Source organism: Lepidochelys olivacea, assembly GCF_965140295.1.
Source record: "Lepidochelys olivacea isolate rLepOli2 genome assembly, chromosome: 2".
Classification (NCBI taxonomy): domain Eukaryota; kingdom Metazoa; phylum Chordata; order Testudines; family Cheloniidae; genus Lepidochelys; species Lepidochelys olivacea.
In genome coordinates this window covers 24,635,762-24,658,441 of record NC_140412.1, presented here as the reverse complement: position 1 = coordinate 24,658,441, position 22,680 = coordinate 24,635,762, and the positions used below count along the sequence as shown (strand labels likewise).

At 38.5% G+C, this 22,680-nt stretch overlaps 1 protein-coding gene across 4 annotated transcripts in view; it reads left to right on the top strand.

Moving 5' to 3' along the window:
• Nucleotides 1-18,230, top strand: part of MTBP (MDM2 binding protein) — a gene marked incomplete at its 5' end in the record, with an annotated part of 61,102 nt that extends 42,872 nt beyond the window's left edge. Inside the window, 7 exons of one of the 4 annotated variants that reach the window (XM_084621154.1) lie at nt 6,795-6,890; nt 8,936-9,202; nt 10,481-10,520; nt 10,614-10,730; nt 13,531-13,644; nt 16,202-16,267; nt 17,908-18,230. In XM_084621154.1, coding sequence (XP_084477280.1) covers nt 6,795-6,890; nt 8,936-9,202; nt 10,481-10,520; nt 10,614-10,730; nt 13,531-13,644; nt 16,202-16,267; nt 17,908-17,943 — 736 coding nt within the window. In that variant the 3' untranslated portion in view covers nt 17,944-18,230. Of the gene's footprint in view, nt 1-6,794; nt 6,891-8,935; nt 9,203-10,480; nt 10,731-13,530; nt 13,645-16,201; nt 16,268-17,907 lie in introns of all 4 variants that reach the window. The other 3 variants (XM_084621153.1, XM_084621155.1, XM_084621156.1) reach the window with 3 other exon arrangements.
• Between the last annotated feature and the right edge of the window lie 4,450 nt (nt 18,231-22,680).

Sequence of the window (22,680 nt, the reverse complement as noted above, 5' to 3'; positions counted from 1 at the left end):
CCTAATATCCAACCTAAACCTCCCCCACTGCAACTTGAAATGCAAGTGGCAGGAATGGTTTGAAGTGTACCCAGTCCTCCTGTGATAGCTAGTACTTACAAAATGCTGCTCATCTATAGGTCTGAGTGCATGCAAAGTAGGTAAGTGTCATCTCAGATGATGAACTGATTTAGGGAGAGGTTGTGAGTTGCTCACGGTCACAGAGAGCAAAGTTAGTGGATGAGCCAAGAATAGAACCCATATTTCCTGTCTTCCTGTCCTGTGCCCTGTCCACAGGGCCCCACTGCCTCCATGAACTTCTCCAATATTTACATTCTTTCCTGTATTAGAAGAAAATGAGACAGATGGGAGATATGGAGTGGATCGGTGTGGGCAACCATGGGTGTGCAAATAATAGACCTCAAAAAAACGAATGTAACTGGAATTTACTTATTGATCCTTTTATTTATTTATTTATGTATAAACAAAATCTTTTCCCATCTAGATTTAAATTAAAAAATTTTGTGTGTTTCTTATTGAATTGCATTGCAGTATACACAGCATCAATCATGAAAGGCTTTTTTTCCCACCTATATGTATTTTGTGTGTGTATAGGGCTTGCTGACTTTCCAACTGAGGAAACCTTTTCCTCCTCAGATGCCCTCTGGCTTTGGGACTCTGTGCCACGCAGATGAACTGGCTCGAAGGTGGATTTACAGTTGTGTATGGCTCAGAAAATTGCAAAGTAGTTCCCATCTTTTAAGCTTTGCTTCATCTCAAGATGCCTGCTTGATTATTGCACTGGGATGTCCTTCAGGATATGAATATAGAATTCTGATGCCAGTTTGCAGTGAAAACTTAATGTGTATACACAGGTTGTGTGTCCTTGTTGGATATTTTATTCCTGCTATGTGGCTAGATGATGAAGTTCAGGGCATAATTTAATACTGAAAGAATTTCTATTTACAAGCTTAAAAAAACCCCCAAACCTTGAAAGTTTAATACGTAGGAAAGTAATGATAAACAACATATGCTTCTGTACAAACGTGCTGGAAAGACTGTAGGGGCTACTGAGAGACAAGACAATGAAACTCAATGAGAGATGAAGTTGGTATTACTAAGTACTTAATAGGATCTTCAGTAAAATGTCACAGATTGGGGAGGAAGCAACTTCTTGCCTCTGGGATAAGTAACTTATGTAGTTTAGTGGAAGGCCATCTATAAACTAAATAGAACTCTCAAGTTGAGAACATAAAAACTTAAAGCTCAGGAAAATACTTGGGTGATACTGAATACAATCCGTGGAGATAACCCAACTGCTATGAAGTGTATATGTTGAGATGAGAGGTAAAAATCGTCAGACGTTTGGACATAAGTTAAAAATTTAAGACCCCATTTGAAATATTTTATTCAACGCTAATCACCTAATTACTGGAAGAACTTTGCTCAGATTGAAAGTAACCATGAAGAAGTGATAGCGAGTTCATAGAGGCATGGGAGATACTGAAAAGAAGAGAAACTTATAGGAGCGTTTACACTGACAAAGGAGAATATCAGGAAAAAATTATTTATGTATAATGGCTAATTACCTTTCCCGTTTTAAAAAAATGTAGGTTCCCCACATATGAAAGTAGGTGAGAGAACTACAGTATGGCCAGGGCAGCCTTTTCTTTCCAGTGCATAACTTTCTTTTCTTTTAAGATACTGCGGGGATGAATCTTTGTCATAGCTGTCTGTTTCTTATTACAGACAAACTATGATCATTCTGAAACATTACTGATTTCTATAGTGCATTTGCAGTAGAGGTGATAAATTAACATATAAACGCAGCTTTCAAAAAAATCACTAGCCCAGTGGCCCCCAACCTATCTGTGGGAATAGCATATTCCTATTCCCAGAAGTCTGTGGCGGGCGCCAGACACCCCGCCGTTGAGACGTGGCAGCGGGAAGAAGCGTCGCTGCCGAACTGCCGCCGAGAAAGAAGCTCAGCTCTCGTTTAGGTACCTGGCTGAAGTTGCCAAATTTTCAAAATTGGCCCAAAGACTTCCCATATTTGCTTTTAAATGTAAACAATTGCTCTATTCTTTTCCAGTTTAAATTTGGGTTAATCTTGCTGTATGTATTGAAGAAGAATAAGAATGCAAGAACAGGAATGATGCGCATATTTTACATTTTCGTTAGGCAGCATATAACTCTTTGCCTTTTTTATATGAATCATAATTGTCCTGAACAAGAGCACTCTCAACCTCCATTGAATTCAATGGGAGTCATGCCCCCATAAGGACAGCAGGAGCATACTTTTTATTTATGTTTGGCACTCTTCAGCCTGCACATTTCCCCCACTGCTATTAAAATACAATTTAATTGGTTTGCTTTTGTTAATTAAAAAAAGGGGGGAGGAGGGAGTAGCAGCCTTAACTGTGTTGGTGCATCACTAGTCCTCACTAAACATTATCGTGGCACAGGAGCTCCAGCAGTCCATGCTACTAGTACATAGAGACAGTACCCCATGGAGCTGTTGCTGATTAAACTCTCATGAAACACAAAGAAGCAGCAGAGGTCCTCTGTGGTAAACAGAGTATTTATTTTAACTACATTAGCATAAAAGAGCACTTTGAAACTCCCTTTAAAAATAAACAGGATTCCTGTTCTTTTAGGTTTTGCTTGCTCTTTTAAAAACTGATAGGTTTCCAATAACCAGTAAAAACCACAAGCTACTTCATTAAAATTTAACAGAGATGTTTTCCTATAAACTTGAATCATTCTATCATACTTTTTATTTTAAACTCCCTACTTTTGAATGTAAAGTGTAGCACTGTTCCCCTCTAGAAGATATGGAACAGCATAGAGATGAAGGGTACATGCACAGAACAGCACCGTAATAGCAGCATACAAAAGTAATGTCATACAGAAATGTTGCCTCTACATCTGGTCTTCTACTGGTCCATGGCTGCATCCTACTCTCTTCCTGTTCACTAGCCTGCTTTGTTTCTCCCAGTCACCTCTCCGGTATACCTCTTTCCCCTTGTTCCCTGATGGTCTTCCCCTCCTAATTATCTTTGCTATCTTAGCATATTACAGGAGAGTACTCTTAATGCATAGAGTTGGCTCTGTGATACCGGGGGCATTGTGATTCTAGTTACTTGCTGTTAGAATATACAAATAGTTTAGATCTAATCATCTACTGAAACTCTCATATTAATGTAGATTTATGTACCTCTCTTAAGAGGAATAAACATTTTTTCAGTCCATTGAATTTTATAACTACATCCCTCTATATTGTGTGAATAAAACTATAAATAGTTATAGAAAATTGTGTTGCCCGTAAAGCAGCTCTTAAGATTAAAAGTAATGAATCTCACAAGGCGCGTGGAGGTTTCATGTCGTCTAGAAAGCTCTCTTCACTGTGATGACTTGGTGATCTGTATCCTGATTATATATACAGAATCAGGTGTAGGCTTACCAATATTTCTACAATGTTTAAACCCCTCACTGTTGTTTTAATATTTATTTTACCATAGCACTCAGAGGATCCAATTAGGAATGGGATCATTGTGCTGAACAGTGTACAGATACATAGGAACAAGTGGGTTGTGCCTTAAAGATCTTACAATCTAAAATTTCCATGCAGTGTTGTTATATTAAGTTGTCAAACAGTTTATGTAGAGGTTAGCTATAATATTCTCTGAAATATTTTTCTTCTAAAAAAATTAATTACTAAGCTGCCTTGGATATAAACTTGGAATCTTAGCATTAATCTACATTCCTGTTTATTTGATAATGACCTCTGTTGTTATAGTAGCATGCTCTACTTGGAATACTAATTTACTGAAACATATTACAAATGTTTGTCATATAGCATTATAACTGACTGCATAGAAAACGATTGTACTATAGTAAACATACACGAATTGGGTATCTAATTATGTTCTCATGTACACAAGTATCAGATACTAGAATGTTCATAGGTTTGATAGTTTGATGTACCATGAACTAAATATGTGTTCTGCTGTGCAAAACAGATACATAAAAAGCTAGACAGTGCTTCTTGGAAAGTGATTTAAAATTTCACATTGATTAATGTTATCAGACTTTCTTCCAGTCTGCCTCAGCTTGCAATGATTTAATTTTAATGTTTTGAGAGATGGGCTATCCCACTAAAAGAAAAAGAGTACTTGTGGCACCTTAGAGACTAGCCAATTTATTTGAGCATAAGCTTTCGTGAGCTACAGCTCACTTCATCGGATGCATACTGTGGAAACTGCAGAAGACATTATGTACACAGAGACCATGAAACAATACCTCCTCCCACCCCACTCTCCTGCTGGTAATAGCTTATCTAAAGTGATCACTCTCCTTACAACGTGTATGATAATCAAGTTGGGCCATTTCCAGCACAAATCCAGGTTTTCTCACCCCCCCCCTTTTTTTTTTTTTCCAAAAACCACACACACAAACTCACTCTCCTGCTGGTAATAGCAGGGCTATCCCACTGTAGTCTTGCATACTAGAGGAGAGGGGTTTAAACACACCAGAGTAGAGTGGAGTAAATATTAGAGGGACCCATATTTTAAGTATCACATCTATTCCCTCCAGTATAAGCTCCCTTTCCCCTATCCATTATCCTGCCCACACCAAGTTTATGCTCTTTTATTGTCCTCACAACCCCATTTCTTCTCTGGTTTGGGGGAAATCCTTGGGGGTGTATGGGGAGTAAATGCCAAGTCTCACAGACAGAAGACTATCTCCTAAATGGGAGCCACAGGGCAAAGAACTCACTGTAACACGGTCACTTCTCTCAATGCTAACCATATTCAGCTGTGCTAGGGAGAAAGAGATGGAACCATGTCTCTGGTTTGCATTCCACCTCATTCTTACCTTCTGCCTTCGCCCACCAGGTGTCTGACCTCTTGATAAGGACTTCTAGCAGCTGTCTTTTCAGCTGCTCACACAACCTAAAAGGTTTTGTATCTGGTCTCCAGAACAATCAATAACTTTTTGTGCTGCCTTCGGAAATGTTCCAGGTATGTCAGTCGTGGCATCTCTGATGTACACTGTGGTTTCTTTGTTGTGCCTTTTTAGCTCATGGATTCTTTCAGCTTGAGCTTCCAGCTGATGCCCTAATTCAGCTTCATTTGTTCTTCTCATTGTTCCTTTGGCATGGAAGAGGGACTTAAGCACAGGTCCTGTGGGAGACTAAGAACAGTTGCCATTGAAACATCATCTCTGAATCTTGCTAAGGATAGCGCTCTGTGGAAAACAGTTTCTGGACTGATAGCTGTGATTGTCCCTCCCTTGCTAAATTTATATTTTTGGCCATGTCAGCAAATGTTTTGATTCCAGTTTTCTTGACTGGGCTGAAGAAGTTACATGTCCCATCAGAATCATTTGCGTTGCTCAGAAATCACTCTGCTTGTTCTTCACCAACATCTACTATTTTCAGTAGAGACTCTTGTACATCTGATGTTACATGCAGTCCCGTAGATACGTTGATAAGCCCCTCTGGATGTGATTCAGAATCAAATGGGTTTTTCATGTTGTTGATGACATGATTGGTAAGAACTGTAACATTCATCCCTCTTCATTGCAGAGGCAAGGATTGGCTTGTGGATTTTGTCTTCAGTACTTCTTGCTAGTCCACTTCTTTCTTTCATAGCTTTGGATATTCAGTCAGGAGATGGCTTATGAGGGTCCTCTGACAGGGGTAATCTGAAGAAGGAACTTAAGTCATCCATATGATTTGTGGATGTTGCTCTGGTGACTGAGCCTGATGAACATGTGGTTTTGTATAATGCCACTTCAGTCCTTCGGTCAGAAATAGCCACAGTGAAATCCTCAGAATATTATCCAAAGCCCGGTGATTGTAGTATACAGAGGTCAGCTACTTTTGTGCTCCAGTTGGTACACGAATTTGTCCTTTGGTTGACAAGTACAGAGAAATATAATTCAGCCAGCAATAGTGTCATCCTTCAGAAGACATTCAAAGAAGGTGCCTCTCAATTGCAGAGTGCGTAATATTTAACAGTTCCAAAATTATCACACCGTTGCACATAAGCCTTGCTGCAGAGCTGCACCATGAGTTTGGGGCTCACAGTTCAGTTGATATAGTACACTATCATGGATTCTGCATCAGTTATGATGAGCTGCAACATGACTCTGACTAGTTTTTACCGTTTAAGTTAATTTCAGCACCTTAATATGGTGGTGATTGGTCAAAGCTACAAAATGACAACATACTAAAAGATATTTGTATTGGTTTTGCGTGGTCAAACATATTTTTCAGAAATGCTGAAGCTATTTAGTCTGAGGCAAAAATGGCAAATATCAACATTTTGCAATATACTAATGTGAAATGTTTTCACATTGCATATTCTTAATGAGGAAGTATCTCACAAGTCATTATAATAGTTTCCTGTATTTTCAATTGATATTTGCATACCAGCAGATGAGTTTCATACTTGAAGGTTGTGCATTGGTAGCAGTAGGTTGCCTGTCCATAGTTTGTACTGCATTAGAAGGTAGATATAAATGTACATGAATTCCTAACGTAATTCTTTTCCATTTGTAAGCTTTTGTATGTACAGTGTAGCATCTAGTCTGCCCAGAAGAAGGTTTTAATTTGTAGTTGCCTGTGCTTTCAGTACTAACTTTTGAAATAGCTTTTTAATTTAGTGACTCTTGCGCACAGGTCAGTTACAGTGAGATCGCAATACACAGCTTTGTATTGGGCTTCAATCAAAGTGCTCACTAAACCAAATGGCAATTTAGATACTAACGTATAGATCTAATTTAAAATACATGCTCTTTTCTTTTAGTGAAAATGCTTTTCTTCTGACACCAGAGCTTACTCCACTGAAGCTGGGAGGTCTGTCTTTTGAAAAAGCAGCTGGGTGCCATTATCATGGGCTTGAGTAAGTTTCCTTGCACTGCTTGATGTGATTGTTTTCTCAACACTGTCATCTAGCATAAAACCCAAGTTATAGGTGGGACCCACTTTATGCAACCTGGATACTATTTATAGAGAAGTAGATTTACAAATATGTTTCAGACATTTACTAAATGGTTTTAGTCCTGAACATTACATGTTTTTGGTTCCCTCCACACCCCACCCCAAAAAAACCAGAAACCCACAACCTCTTCTGTTTTCTTTACCCTCACTTTCTGGACTGGTATCAAGTGCTATACTCCTGTCTCCTTGATGATCATGAAGAATGTGACTTTGGCATTGTCTATACACACACAAGTTGTACTGCTTTAACTTTACTGCATCTATATTCAGGCCTGTAACTTCTGAGAGAGATGCTTCATTTGCATAGTTAAATGTCTAAATTAAAATATGGTTTTACTTCAGATCAAATCATAGATATTTTCAGCTGAATAGTCATGAGATATGTTTATAACAATATTTTTAATGTAAATGAAATTTGTGGTAAAGATTGCTGTATGTATCTATATAATATTCCAGGAATGTCAGTGTGTGTGTCACTCTGAAGTTTAGCATGTCTGTTGAATCAGTATGAAACGACAGAAACAGCTGCAAGCATGGTTGAAAGCTCTTCTTGTTCAGAACATTACCAGGTTGAATCATCACAGTCTGTTACTGTCCAATTTTAAATTCTCAGCCATGTTGACTTCACAGATTACACCTGTGTGGTGTACAGCTACAGTAAGGATCTGTGCCATGCCAAGTGTTCTTGGCAATTTGGTTGAATTAGCTATGAGAACACATCACCCTTCCTCTACAGATTATTTGCATGCAAAAATTTCACACACAAGTCAACACAACCACCCACACAACAAAACAAACTGCACACACAATGACTCCAAACACACACAGCCCTGCATCTCAGCACAAAACCCCATTTTTTGTTTTTTTGTTTTTTTACACATCTCTTAGGAAGAATAAACATCCTAAAATACAGGAAAGGGCTGAACAATAAACCATCAGTTTTGCATCCTAATCTGATGACAAATTTCAGTGATTTAGCACTATAGATTTATGTGGTATAATTTTATCACTCGTATTGGCACTTTATGGATGTCTTCAAGAAGAGCACTTGAGGTGTGGGTGAGAGGAGGAGAAAGAATAACATGGACCTAGTTAACAGAGTGATGGGCTCCCTAGAAATTCCTGAGATAGAGTAGATAGAAATAGACTTTCATAAAACTCTGAAAGCTCACTTAAAATACTGTAATTTTGGAGGAGGTGAGTAAAAAGGGTTCGAGGAAAGGAACTGAAGTATACTGCTCAGGTTGTGTTGCCAATTTTGCTTGAACATGATTTTTCTTGCCCCTAATCTTAATCCTTGCACTCTGAAAAAGAGTACCTGATGTGGGTGAAGATGGTTTCTCTATGAGATCTATACTATATAGATTCTAATACAATCCTTCTTGTATCTGAAAGTCACGTAGCTTAATGCATTACTAGAATGCAAATGTCTGTCACATGGCAGGAAGCTTTCAATAAAATATAAAGCAAAGGGATTGATAACTTTAAATATTTAACAAGAGCCTGATTATATTTATAAGAGAAACACGCTCTATTGTCAACATCCCAGTATGTGCTAAAGGGAGAAACAAGACTTCCATAATGCCAAATCCTGCATTCAATAATTCAAGTAAACTTTCTGTTGACTTGAACGGAAATTTTACCTTAGAGAGAACCGAGTAAGGATAGTGGGATTTGGCCCCTATTAAATATGTAACCCAACTTCATCTTGTTGACTTGAATGTAGCAGAATCCATGAGAGTGTCTCTCATGTAAGCTAGTTTGTTAGGTCATTCAACGCAGTTGTCAAGGGCAACCTAGCAGTTCAAGTAAAGAGGCACTGCAGACATTTCCATAGTTAAACTTAAGCATGGTTATTCAGTTTTTCTAATGGGAAAAAATTCCCCAGCTCTGTTACAATGGTCACTGGTTTTGTGTTTTTGTTTTTTTTTCCTATTTCAATTTTAGATACTGTCTAGATAACAGAAAAGCTTTAGAGAGAGATGTGAAATTTGCTGAACTTCAGACTCGTCTAATTCGCTATGAAACGCAGACTACGTGTACTAAAGAGTGCTGTCCTGTACCATGTGTCTTGAGCCCTCTTCCATCTCCTGCAGTTTTGTCAGAGCCTGGAAGTGTCCCAGATGGGGAATCTTTACAAAGTGAACTCAGAACAGAAGCATCAAGGCTAAAACGCAGATCAAAAGACTTTGATTGCTTTCATTCCAACAAGAGGTAATGCACTAAGTAAAATTTAAAAAATTAAGATTTCTTTTAAAGCATCTATCTATTTAAATGTTTAATCCCTCTTCTATCAATTTGCTATTTCTCAAGTGTGACCTCCCATTGACTATATTAGATGCATTAAAACCATAAACCTAAGGCATTTTAATTTAAGAAATTGAGGGCTGCATCCTGCAAGGTGCTGAGTGCCTCTTGAGAGGTGCCAAAATGCGCTTAGTAGCCACTGAAATTGTTATTTGTTTTGAAATGGCACTGAGAGTCCTCAGCACATTGTGCTGGTGACTGTACAAACCTGGAATAATACAGACCACGGCCAATAGAGTTCACAGTTTAAGTAGAGAAGACCCACTGAAGTTCCAGTTCACCCAGCCCTGACCCTCTCCTCATTCAAATCCTTTAAAAACCCAGTTTTTTAGAATGCCCCACAAGAAGCATTTTTATATCATTTGCATCAATGTAAAATCGTCAGCGAGTGCATATGCCGCAGCTGAACAATTGTGTGATCTTATTACTGTAATTCTTCCCATCCTGTCCTCCCAATTGTTAGTTACACTCTTGTTGTCGCACACCTGCTCTTCAAGCAGGGATTGTGTCCAGTGGGGATTTTAATATACTTCCTCAGCAAAGATGCTGCCAGATTCTGGTGTTCTGTATAAATAGTAAGAAGTGGAATTGTGGTTGTTCTCCATTTCACTGGATTGAGCCCTTATCTTAGGAGTTTCAAGCATTCTCTTCTTGACCCTGTCTTGGTCTAGATTCATGAGAAGAATAAAACACTGGACTTGGTGACTTGGCAGGCCTATTCGTCTTCATTTTTACTGGCTTAACAGGGAGAGGCTCCACATGGGAGAATGTGTCAAACAAGGATGTTTTTTCAATTGGGATGGGGGCAGAGGGAAGGAATTCCTGCAGTTTTTGTGTCCACCTTTAATTTGCATGCGTCTCCTCTGTCCCTCTGTCCTCCTCTGTGATTTGTTCCAAACGCTGGTTTTTCTGTAGCATCTGCTATACAAAAGACTCCTTCACTCTGTTCTGGTTTAACTGTTGGAGAACAAATCATTAGTAGGTAAGGGAAGCGAGTCTTCCTCACTTAGTAGGGGAAAGAAATTCTGTTAATAGTTTGTCACTGCTCACCATTTTCAGCCTCCATTTGTTTGAATGTACTGCATATCTTTAATATTTTAAGCAGTTATAGTAGCCATTTATAGTTGAGACAAAACCAGCAAGACGATAAACACTTACCTGATTTTTAAAATTTTTTTCCTCCAGACTAATAAAAACTGAAAGCACAGATTCTCTCCTGTCTCAGGCAAGTGGAAGTAGTGTGGGTCACCATTCAATAGGTGTCATAAGACAACAGCCAGGCAGATCATTGTCTCTAAAATCTGCGTCTGTTAAGCAGCCTAGTGGTCAGACCAACAAAGTGACTGCAGAGGCTGGCCCAGCAAGTCAGAGATGTGTGCAAGAGTCAGAAACTTCAAAGCCAGTTAAGGAATCAAGATCTCAGAAACATATACGGGTAAATATATCTATATATTTATATTTGTCTCCCCCCGCCCACCTGATACCTGCCCCTTCCCAAAAGATAAGATTCCCCATTTTTAGCCTCTTTCAAAACATGGGACCAGTCCCCAAATCTTTATTATTTAGTTCTGCTCAAGGGAAATTTGTAGAAATCAAGAGAAGTTTTGCATAAGTAAGGCTTGCAGGACTGTCAGAAAAGAACTTAGTACACACAGTAGAGTGCCCAAGAAACAAAGAAAGAGAAAGAGACAAACAGCAATAGATAACAGATGTGAAAAAGGGGAAATAGAAATGAATATAAATTAGAAGTTACGAAATATAGAAACTTGATAAGGGAAGCCAGATATCAAGGAAGGGTCCATGGTTGGCAGAGTTAAGAACAATAACAAGATTTTGGGGTGGGGAATATCAGGAACAAAAATCCTAGCAATGATAGAGGCCAGTTACTAGAAGGAGATGGTGTTACTGTTAAAGATGGAGAAAAGGAAGAAGTGTTCAGTAAATATTTCTCTTCTGTATTTGGAAAGAAGCAGGATGATGTGCTTGTATCTAGAGCCATCTGGAAATGGAAAGCTGTTCCTGTGAAAAAATTTTACTCTGGAAAAAAAATTTTTTTTCATCCCAAATGGCAATGAAAAGTTAAAAACATGGAATTTTTCATAGAAAGGGATTTCCAGGAAAATTCCATCTTGGAAGAACCAAAATGTAGCCTTTTGGCTTTCTGCCTGCAGAAAATGAAATTGACAAGCCTTCCCAGCTGACTGCTGAAGGGTGAGCACCCCATTTTTCCATCGCTTCCCCTACCTCTTAGTTGCCAGAGAGATAACTAGGCTGCCAAGGATGTGGGGCAGGAAGAGAGCTGGGGCGCTCAGCCTCCTTGCCTCCCTCAAATCTGTTTGCCAGAAGGGAAGCTGGGCAGGCAAAGTACTGAGGTGCTGAAAGAGTGCTAATGTACCAGTATTCAAAATCAGCAATGGATGACCTGGATAACTATAGGCTGGTTAGCTTGAAGTCAATCCAAGGCAAGTAAATGGAAAACCTGGTATGGAATTCAATACATAAAAAATAAAGGATGGGGGTATTATTAAGGCCAGTCAGCATGGTTTTAGGGAAAATAGGTCTTAATGGACAAACCAGATTTCATTCTTTGATGAAATTGCAAGGTTAGTTGATGAAGGTAATAACAGTGTAATATACTTGGACTTCTGTAAGGTGTTTCACTTACTACCACTCAACATTCTAATTTAAAAATGAACACTATACAATATGAATAGAGCCCACATTAAATGCATTAAGAACAAGCTAACTGAAGGAGCTCACAGTAGTCATTAGTGGGGAATCCTCATCAAATGGGGGTGTCTGTCTCCAGTGGGTTTCACAGGGATTAGTCTAAGTCTCAACATTACTCAGCTTTTGCATTAATGACTTGAAACTATATATAAAATCAATGCTGTTAAAATTTGCTTAGTAAACTGGGCCCATTCAATCAAAATGTGTTTTAATACAACCAAATGCAAAGTTCTGCATCTACAAACAAGGAGTGCAGGCCTATGGAATAGGGGACCATATCCTATACATCAGTGACTCCAAAAAGGGTCTGAGTGTCATAGTGGACAGGCTTATGCTCAAATAAATGTTAGTCTCTTAAGGTGCCACAAGTACTCCTGTTCTTTTTGCAGATACAGACTAACACGGCTGCTACTCTGAAACCTGAACTCCCAGTGTGGTGATGTGTCAAAAGAGCTAATGCTGTCCTTGGATGTATGAACAGGGGAGTAGCAAATAGGAGTAGGAAGGTGATTTTACCTTGGGATTGGTGAGATAGATACTAGAATACTGTGTACAGGTCTGGTGTCCCCGTTTTAAGAAACGTGTTGAAAAAGTGGGGAAGAGGCCAAAAAGAGCCAAGAAAATTATTTGAGAGCTGGAGAAAATGACATACATTGAGAAACTTAAAGAGGTCAATATGTCTAGCTTGTCAAAAAGCAGACTGAAAGACCTGATTACAGCACGTAAGTATTGTCATGGAGAGAAAATATTGGCTACTAAAGGGCTTTTTAATCTGGCAGAGAAAGGCAAGAACCAGTGGATGGAAACTGAAGCCAGTCCGATTCAAATTAGAAATAAGACACAGATGTTCAACAGTGAGGGTGGTCAGTTATTGGAACAAACTAATGGGAAGTGGTGGATTCTTCATATCTTGTTGTCAAGACTGGATGCCTTTCTGAAACACAAGTTGTTGGGCTCCACACAGGGGTAACTGTGTGAAACTTAATGGCCTGTGATGTACAGGGGGTGAGACTAGAAGATTTAATAGTCCCTTCTGGCCTTAAACCCTATGAATCTGTGAAAAATATGAAAATGAGGATTTTCCATTACCCTCATGGATATGTGAAGCAGGAAAATACAATATATATCACTTTATTTTAAATAATGCCTAGCAGCTATACATAGTGTTCCATCTTCAAAGCACTATGTAAATGTTAATTAATCCTCAGCACTCAGGTGAAGTAGGTATTCTCTTCATTTTCCAGATGAAGGAAATGGAAACTGTTAAATAAATTTGCCCTAAGCTGCAAAATGAACTAGTGGCAGAGTCAAGGCTAGAACTGAAGATTTCCAGTCTCCCCGTCCCATACTCAGTTCAAGTCACCAAGCTGCCTCCCTAAAATTAATCTTTGGGGCAGAAGGGCAAGAAGTTATGTATGGGTTTATTCTTTAAAAGTGGGCTATTGGAAAGCTTGTCATGGTGATAATTGATCCTAATTCCTAAGTGTGCCTGTGTTGTCTCCAAGATGCTGACAGAAGTGGTTGCTAAAACACTTAAGAAACACGGCATTGCAGAGAACCACAAATGCTTTGCATCATGCAGCCAGCGTCTGTTTGAGATATCCAAGTTCTATTTAAAGGTACTTTTTTTTTTCCCCCTCTTGGTCCCACAATTGTACATAGTTACTCCACCAAAACTATATCCAGGATTAACACGTTTAAAGGGATATGATGATTGAGATCGACAGCTCCAAATATTATACTTTTTGAAAAATATATTTTTAGCTCTATTTGCATCCTGTTTGCTGAAAACTTGTAAAAGGGAAATTGCTCTACACGACCATGTGATGGAGGATCCAGAGCTAAGTTTGTCTGTTGTTGGACACATGAGTGCATGTTTTGTGCTTCCAAGATGCAGGGCAAGCAAAATTATAAAACTGAACAAGAATCCGATCACCCTGCATGTAACTGGTAAATCTGATTCTCTGAGGTCCAGACTTCACAGTATCCCTATTTCCTAGTGACGGTGTTGAGAAAATAAAATGTTAGCTGTCAACAAGTGTAAATCAACAGAGCTGGAGCTACTGTTGTAAATCACAGCCACTGGTTGTAAATCACAATCACCCATGACCATCTGTTGTTTCTATTCTACACAAGAAAGGTTAGCAAGGCTTGCTCTTCGTAATTCATCTGCCCTCTCCAACAAGACAAGTGAACTGGGCCAAATATTGACCTGTTCTAAGATATGGAAATTTCAGTGATGTAAATTAGGCCCATTTTCCTAGTGTGTAATTGGGTGCCTGTGGTAAAGTAGAGTAACTTGTACTGAGTTAATGTTGTGTAGGAGTAACATATCTTGAGGAGACAGAACAATGAGATAGAGCAAGAAAAACAACCAAGAAGATGATGTAGGACCCCTTCTGTCACCTCTGTATATACATTGCACATGTTTTGCACACCTGTTTGGGCATTTAATGGATGCAGATTACCCTTCCAACTTACATCAATCTGATGTGTAAATGCACTGCTATTTATACCTGTTGAACATGCCCTTACCTTCAAAAGTAGTCTTATCAATGCCTTATATTGTGCTGCAGTTATTTTGTACTTTATATTTGGATTCCCTCAATAGATAACAGGGCCGATCATCAGTCTGGAGACAAGTAAAGATGCTGTTTTATCATCAGAAGCCCTCTCTTGACTTGACTTGCAGTAATAATCAGTCTGTCTCTAGCACTTTATGTATTTTTCTTTCCTTTTTTAGAATCTAATCTAAACACTGATTGCAGAGGTTTCAAAAACTTGCCCTCACTTATACAAAGCTTTAGGAGACCATTATGTTTCACTTGTGACAATGAAGAGCACATTCATTGTTCTGGACAAAGCCCATTGATTACAAGGTGAAGAGGGAGATGTCAATAAACTTCATGCTGAGTCTGTAATCTTCACTTCTTGCTGTAATGTCCTTCCTTTCTCAACCGTTCCAAAGCTATTGGCTGAAAAGGAAGAGAATTTGTGCGAGTAGCTGGAACTGTAGATTCCATGGCATTGCTCAGCAAAGTGCCTGTGAACTTTCTGTAGAACTCCACGGCAATCCAACACTTTTCACCAGGCAGCCTTCTGTTTTCAGTTACCCTCAGTTTTCAGAAGTAATTGGGGTAAAATTTTCAAAAGTGCCTAAGTGACTTTCAAAGTCAGTGTGGTTTAGGCTCCTAGATTACATAGGCACTTTTGAAAATGTTACCCTAGAGGTTTAGGGAACAGAGTAGTAAGGGCAAATTCTATCCTTAACCAACAGCCTGGATGACTGTTGGACTATAGACTATGGAGAGGTGGCGGGCTGTAGACTGTGGAAAGGTGATGGATGGGGTATAGGGTCCTTTCCTTTCCACACAGGACACTGAAGGGAGGAGTAGCTGCTGGACCTATGTAATTGTAAATCTGATGGCCTTACCCCTTAAAAAGCCCATTTGAATGCAGAGAGTTATGTTTCACTTGTGAAACGTGCTTGGGTCCGCTCAAATGTGCTTGGGTCCGCTGAATTCTTCCCCTCATCTGCAGTAGAGCCACACGAGTGCTGTGGCATTGTGTGTTTGCCACTGGGGGTGAGGCCATATTCTCCCCTTAAAGGGTGTAGGAAATGTACAAGTGTAGTTCTCTTTTCCCCTTTCTACTACATTCCTACCTGCTTGCTACATGCCACCTGGGAGGGGTCAGACTCCAAAATAGAAAAGGTGGTGGTTTTCCTTTTCGGGACTGATCTCTCTCACAATTTCACCTCCTCTGGTCACATTTATTTTGGAGCTCTGCCCTTTGTTACAAGAGTGCAGTAAAAGTGCCTCGTTATAGTTAAATGTTCAGTCAGGGCCTATAAGAATTTTGAACAGCATATAGAGCATCTCTGTAGCTTTGAAAGCGTTCAGGGGACAGGCTAAATCCCAAAACTTGAGTGACAAATTTAGATGGCCTTTGGTAACTGCAGAGTGAGGCACAACCCATTGTTAATGGATTAGGAGAGAGGGTAGTCTCAGAAAAGAAATACGTAATCAAGTTTTCCAATTAGGGAGCCCTAGGAGATCCTCAATCAGGGAAAGTCCCTACAGGTAACTTTAATGTTAGCATCAGCTCCAGCGGAGGTATATGTATGTTCAAGTCTGTCTGGCAGCAATTCTATCAAATGATGTGTTCTCTGTTTAGGATCTGAAAACTTCCAGGGGACTGTTTGATGAAATGAAGAAAACAGCAAACAGTAATGCTAAACAGGTAACCCTATTCCTGTATGTTCTGGAAATGTGTTCCTCAAACGCTGCTGTGGGAAATCTACTGCCGTTGCGTCTTGGAATGTGGGTTGGTACATGGCTTTAATGGGTGAACAGAGGAGACCATCTGTTGTGTTCTCTATGTTCTCTAGTTTGTATTGTGAGAGTTCTTTTGAGGTTAGTTCCCTCAGTGCAAAATTCCAGTTGAAGATGTTGACTTGCTATGAAAATTGTTTTAATAAGGGTGGCCACTGTCAAAGAGAGAAATTTGAAATAAGGGAAAAGACTCAAAACTCTCTTTCACATTAGTGAGAAAAATGTGTACATGAGCTTCTGTTTCTCAGAGGACTCTCTGCACTAATGGATTATTAGGGGGACCATTACGTTATAAAAGGAAATACAGTTGTTCTAAAGGAAGAATTATAGAAATGGTAAATCCAAGCTCTGGGAATAATTATAAATAGAAATCTGAGAGAATGGTGACTGTGCTCATTTGGGTGTCAGGAATTTGTTCGTCTTTAAGGTGCCACAAGTAGTCCTCGTTCTTTTTAGGAAGATTCATGTGAATTTTAAGATGGGGAAAGTACTTGGAGAAAAAATACTCCTATCCAGAAATGTATCAGTGCATTGAGTCATATCCTGGATACCTCATTAAATAAACTTTGTAATGATGATCAGCACTGTGGAATTTTGCCATTTTTGCTCTCTATACTGTAAAATAAAATGTAAGGATTTGGTTGGTTCATTCCCATAGCAAAACCCGTGCTGAAGGAGGGGCTAACTGAGTGGAAAACTGCAAGATCTCACCATGGAGTTTCTCCATGATTATTCTATGAGCGCAGTGTTTGCCCCACCCTATCGTCCTCTAGGATAAATCCACCCCCAAGCACACAGATTGTAAAGGATAGGTGGTAAGCCAGGGATACTCATGCATAGTACCCCTGCACCTCCATACCAGCTCTGACTTCTAGCAGTAGTCTACACGCTAATGCTCCTAAACTCATCTGTGAGGAAAAGGGGAGGTATTCTCTCCATTTTCCCAGACTGGGAAATAGATCTCATTGTAAGTCAATGAAGGAACCAGGCATTAGAATTCAGGATTTTCTGTCTGCTAGACCATGCTGTCTTTCCTGCTCTGCAACAACAATTTACAGGGCCTTTTAGTGGGCCAGAATCTCTCTAATAGACCAGTATGGACTTATGCTCAGCCACCCAGTTTGAGGAATAGCAACCGCTACAGATGCAGGTCCAGCAATGAAACAAAACATTTGTTCTTCAGTTTATAAAGCAGGAAATTATTCAAAAGGATAACACTGGATATTTAGAATTGAGGGTGTACTTTGTTACCAGTGCACGGAGAGATTGGAGTATAGTATGTCAACTTTTGAGCCTAAAAAAGTGACCTTTTTAAATGCAAGAAATTATTTAGGAGTGAAAAATTCAAACAGTTGTATATTAATGACTGTATCTGTTTCATATACTGAACACATTGACTTCTTTTTGGTGAAAACATTGCCTATTAAAACTTCTGTCACAGTAAACTTTTTGGTTATTCTTGCTCAATCTCTAATATTGCAGAAGTTTGGTTTTTGTTCTTGAAATTAAACCAACTTTGAAAATCTGATTTCTCCTTTATTTGTATAGGTGATTGAATGGGTTTTGGAAAAGGCTAACAAGTGATGATGATGAATCATTACATATGAATGGAGTTTACACCCTCTTCTCCAACTTCATAGAGAAAGCACAGTGCATTACAACAAAAGTATAAAGCCAGGTAATGGGAACAAAGAAAGAAGAACTTAAAACTTGGTTCATAGACTTAATTCCCAAATCCAATACTGTATTGTGGCCTTTAGATATTTTATATTGAGTTTTTATTAAAAAAAAATCTGTAATGAACATTGCATTTTATACTATATGCCTATTTAATTATCTAAAGGACTATGACTTAGATTTTCAGAAACAGTTTTATATGTGTTGTACAGATTTTATTTTAGATGTAATAAAAAAATCCAAATTTGATTGTAGTAACAAGACTATTTTCTTTTTTCTTTTTTCACAGTCTTTAAGAAAAGACAATTGTTCCATATATGACTACTTTTTTGTTCTTCATATAAGTTAACTGGAAAGGTTTACAATGCAATAAAACTCCTTTCACATTTTATAATTTAACTAGCTATAATTCCTTATTGTTCTACAGATTAATATAATTATGGTTAGGGTTGAGGGCACAGTAACCTCTCCACTCTTAAGGTAAAACATAAAGGATGTTGGTTTTGAATGAACCCAAAACCAAACATGCCATTTACAGCAGTTTTTTTATGGTTTTTATTTTTATTTTATTTTATTTTTTGAAAGCAGACACAGCTTTCCATAGAATTTGCCCTGCAAAGCAATAATAAAAAAAAGGAATCTTTAGTAAAATGGCTTGTAAAATCTTAGTACAAGCACCCTTAATCTGGATTATGTCTTTTAATCTCATGGGTTTCCAGTATCAGTTCTCATTTCATATGGTTCTCTTGTAACAATTTGATATTTTAAACCTATTCCTAGAATCCCTTTGATGAGATGCATTTTCACACTGTAAAAAAACGAGTCCTAAAGTACCATTGATCTAAAGAGAGCTGTGAAATTGAGAGCAGTGGCTTCCTAAATAGAACAAGAACCATTTTATCTGAAAATGGAGGAGACTGACCAGGGCTGCTTTAAAGTGGCACTGTCTGATTTACAAATAAAAGAAAAGAAAATCCTGACCTATGTTACAAACACCTTTAAATTAAAAGTTCCTTACACCAGTATAGTTATTCGTGTAGGGAAGGGGAATGGGTGCTATCAGTCCTAGGTATCTTTACACTGATAAAACTGAATCCACAGTAGGGGATGTGGCACTTGTAACTATTTTGGAATTCAGATCACTCCCCTAATGGGAATAGTTGTATTGGTACAAAACCTGTAGAGCAGGCTTTCCAGCAAAAAGCTACACTGGTCTGGGTACATCCATACTATATAGAGTGTACCCACTGTAGAGTCTTTGTACTGCCTTAACTATACGGTAGAAAAGCAGTACAATTTCTCTGTGTAGACAAGATCTAAGGAGTTGGTATCCAATTGGCATTGAGGTGTTTAATTCCCGTAGGCTCCTTTTGAAAACCCAGGCCTAAATCATTTAAAGTAGATGGCAAACTCTGAGCTGAAGAAGGGAGCGGGGGGGGAGTGGTCGTTTGTACAGTGCCTGCTACCATGGGTCTTTAGGTGCTACCATGATGTACGCAGTAATAATGGGTTTCAGAGTAGCAGCCGTGTTAGTCTGTATCCGCAAAAAGAAAAGGAGGACTTGTGGCACCTTAGAGACTAACCAATTTATTTGAGCATAAGCTTTCGTGAGCTACATCCGATGAAGTGAGCTGTAGCTCACGAAAGCTTATGCTCAAATAAATTGGTTAGTCTTAGAGGTCCCACAAGTCCTGTTCTTTTTACAGTAAAAATGGTAATGCTACTTTTCAGTATAGACAACAGAAATAAACTAGTCAATTTCACCTTTGTTACATCTTCGGGTTAATTTCACTGTCAGGTTCTGATGTGTTAACACAACACTACAATGTTGAGTTTCAAACGCTGTTTAAACATTTTTCATTTTTTTCTTTTAAACATTACATGGAAATATTTCTACTGTTTCCAACTTTCATAAAATTTCTATTCTATGAGCTGAAACTAAATCGTAGGCCAAATTTAACCTGACATTCTCTCCTCAAATACCCAATAAGTTTTTTAGCAAAAATCTTGATGGGAACAGGATGTTAACCTCCCATAAGAAGGTAGGTCTTCACTTACACTCGTAGGGTTATAATGAAATAAAACTATAAACATAACATTTGGGTTAGTGGCCTGAAAGGTTTTAGTGATTCTTATTCTGAACTGGGAATGCTAAAGTCTTAAAATGTATCACTGTGTCTGTTCATTTAAATTAAAAAATGCATGTACAGAACTGCTGAGTTATATTTGTGACCATATGGCTTATTTATTCTACTACCCTATTCACATTTTACTTTTCTGTTTTTACCCTGTTACGATGTCGGCTATAAAACAGAAATAAAGTTTCTAGGTATACTTTAATGAGACTTGCTTAAATTAACAGTCCAATTTTAAGAGTATAAGTACTTTGTGCTACTGTGATCTATCAAGTTAGTTATTTCTTTATACGCTAAAGAATCCTTGAATGCAGATGTGCATGTTTTTTTAATGTTTGATGAATGTATAAAGATTTTGCATCTGGAAGTTTCATTATGTTTAAATTTAAATTAGCAATCTGAATTTGAAAACTAACACTGCACTTACTCTTGAACAAACCTTAATTTTATAATGTAGCTTTTGGAAGCTGCATTTCCTACTTAATACTAGAAGTTTTCTTGCTGATACTGTTTATAGCTGAAAATGTAAACTCATTTTGTACATAGCAAATTAGAAAATTGATTATGCAGGAGTTAACCTGCAGATAGTGGGGCCAAATTTCTACACTTTGTAAAATGGCTGAGGCTTGCTACAATGAGCAAGCACAACCTTATTAATGAAACTGATTCCTAACCTTATACTGCATGAAACGAATGCAGTACTTAGTTGCAGGAGGGCTTGTATAAATTAGGTGTAATAGTCACTCTTCTCTCTGCATGAGATGTGTCCGTAGTCAGTACTGGAACTGGCTACTCACTTATAACTCTCAGCAAGTGAAACTCATTGGTTAGAGACACACTGTGCTAATAACCACCACGGTATCCAAGCAGTCTGAAATGGGGGGGTGGTGTGCCAGAGTGTATACTCGTCCCATTTAGCTCCACCATTAAACTAACTCAGGCTGTAACAACATTATGCATTTATATAGAGTAGTGCCTTCCATACTTTATAAACTTGCATTAATATGGCCTCAAAATGACTCTGTGGAACAAATTATGATATCCCCAGTTTTTGAATTTGGAAGCTAAGACTGCTAGATCATCCTTTTTCTAAACAGAGCTGATCCTGTCCCATTTAAGTCAGTGGGAGGAGTGGGTCATATGTGACTAGTTTTGTGCCTACCTTGAAGCAGTGTATTTATAACTTTAGTTGCTTGCTTCCCTACTTGTGCAAGTCAGGATGTGGTACAAGTCTTATTCTACCAATGTGCAGTTCCTTCCCACTCTCTCTCTTCATGCTGCGCGGGGGGGGGAGCAATGGTGTGAGTGCACAGAGGGAAGAGTTTACTTCCTACAGTGCTTGAGTACCTGGAACACAGTTTTCCCACTTAAATATGTTTTAACCCTGTGCAAAAATTGCCTCAGAGGCAGGAACTATTCAGTTCTGGTCTGGCAGTTGTTTTTCAGTTACCTTACCTATATTTATTGTACATAAACACAGGATTTGTAACTGGACTAAAATACAGTTATGGCTTTTCAGTTTTGACGTGTAAAAACTCGTCCACTTTGAGGAAATGGTGTAATCCTTGTTATTTTATAAGTATCTAACATGCTGCACGGTTCAATTTCGTTATCTTAAGATTTTGCACTGGGTAATCAGCTGGTGCACTCTAAAAAGTCAATCTTGCGGATATTTTTTAGCAGTTAACTTAGACATTATCATGGATAATGCTGTTGATCATAAATTTCCCTTTGAATTCAAGAACTTCCATACTGAATACAATTTTCAGGTTACCTTTTATGTGATTGTTTTTCCCCTGCTGGCGAAATACTGCCTCAGGGCTGTTTCATCACTCTGGCATTTATATGAAAGCACAGCTTATCTGTTCATTATTTTTCTGACTTCTAAGCAAAAAGATGGTAATATTGTGGCGGCATGTACATCTTTAGGGGCTGATTCTGCTTTCGGTGAAGTCAATGGCAAAGTTTCAATTGATTTTCTCTTTTTTTTTTAAAAAGGGAGCAAGATTGAGCCATTGAAATGCCATCAGAATGGATATCATTTTAAAGTATAGTACAAGGGGCCTGATCCTGTCGTCCAAATCAGGCAACTAGGCCCAGAAAAATGACAAGTCGTGAAAACAAACATAACTCCATGTCCTCCGAGAAATAGGAATATTTGCTTTCATGTGGAGAGAGCAAGCCGTAGTTTCATTTGTTGACTAATGTTGTGTGGCAGTGGTTTACTTGGCAATCCATAAAAATGCTTTTCATGATTTAACAGCGGCCACTTAAAAAAAATACTAGTTACTTTTAAGTACAAAGCATCCATCTACATTCAAAAGACCTTTTGAAGTGAGCAGCTCCTGCCAATTCATCCTCCTACAGTAAAATTGACTTTTATTTCTTTCTGTGGGATTGCAAGGAGAGAACTATTAGATATTTGCATAATCTTGACATTCTTCCTTCGTGTACATACTGCGTTTTCCAAGGAGCAGAAGGTCTCATAAAAGAATCAGTATGTTTCCCT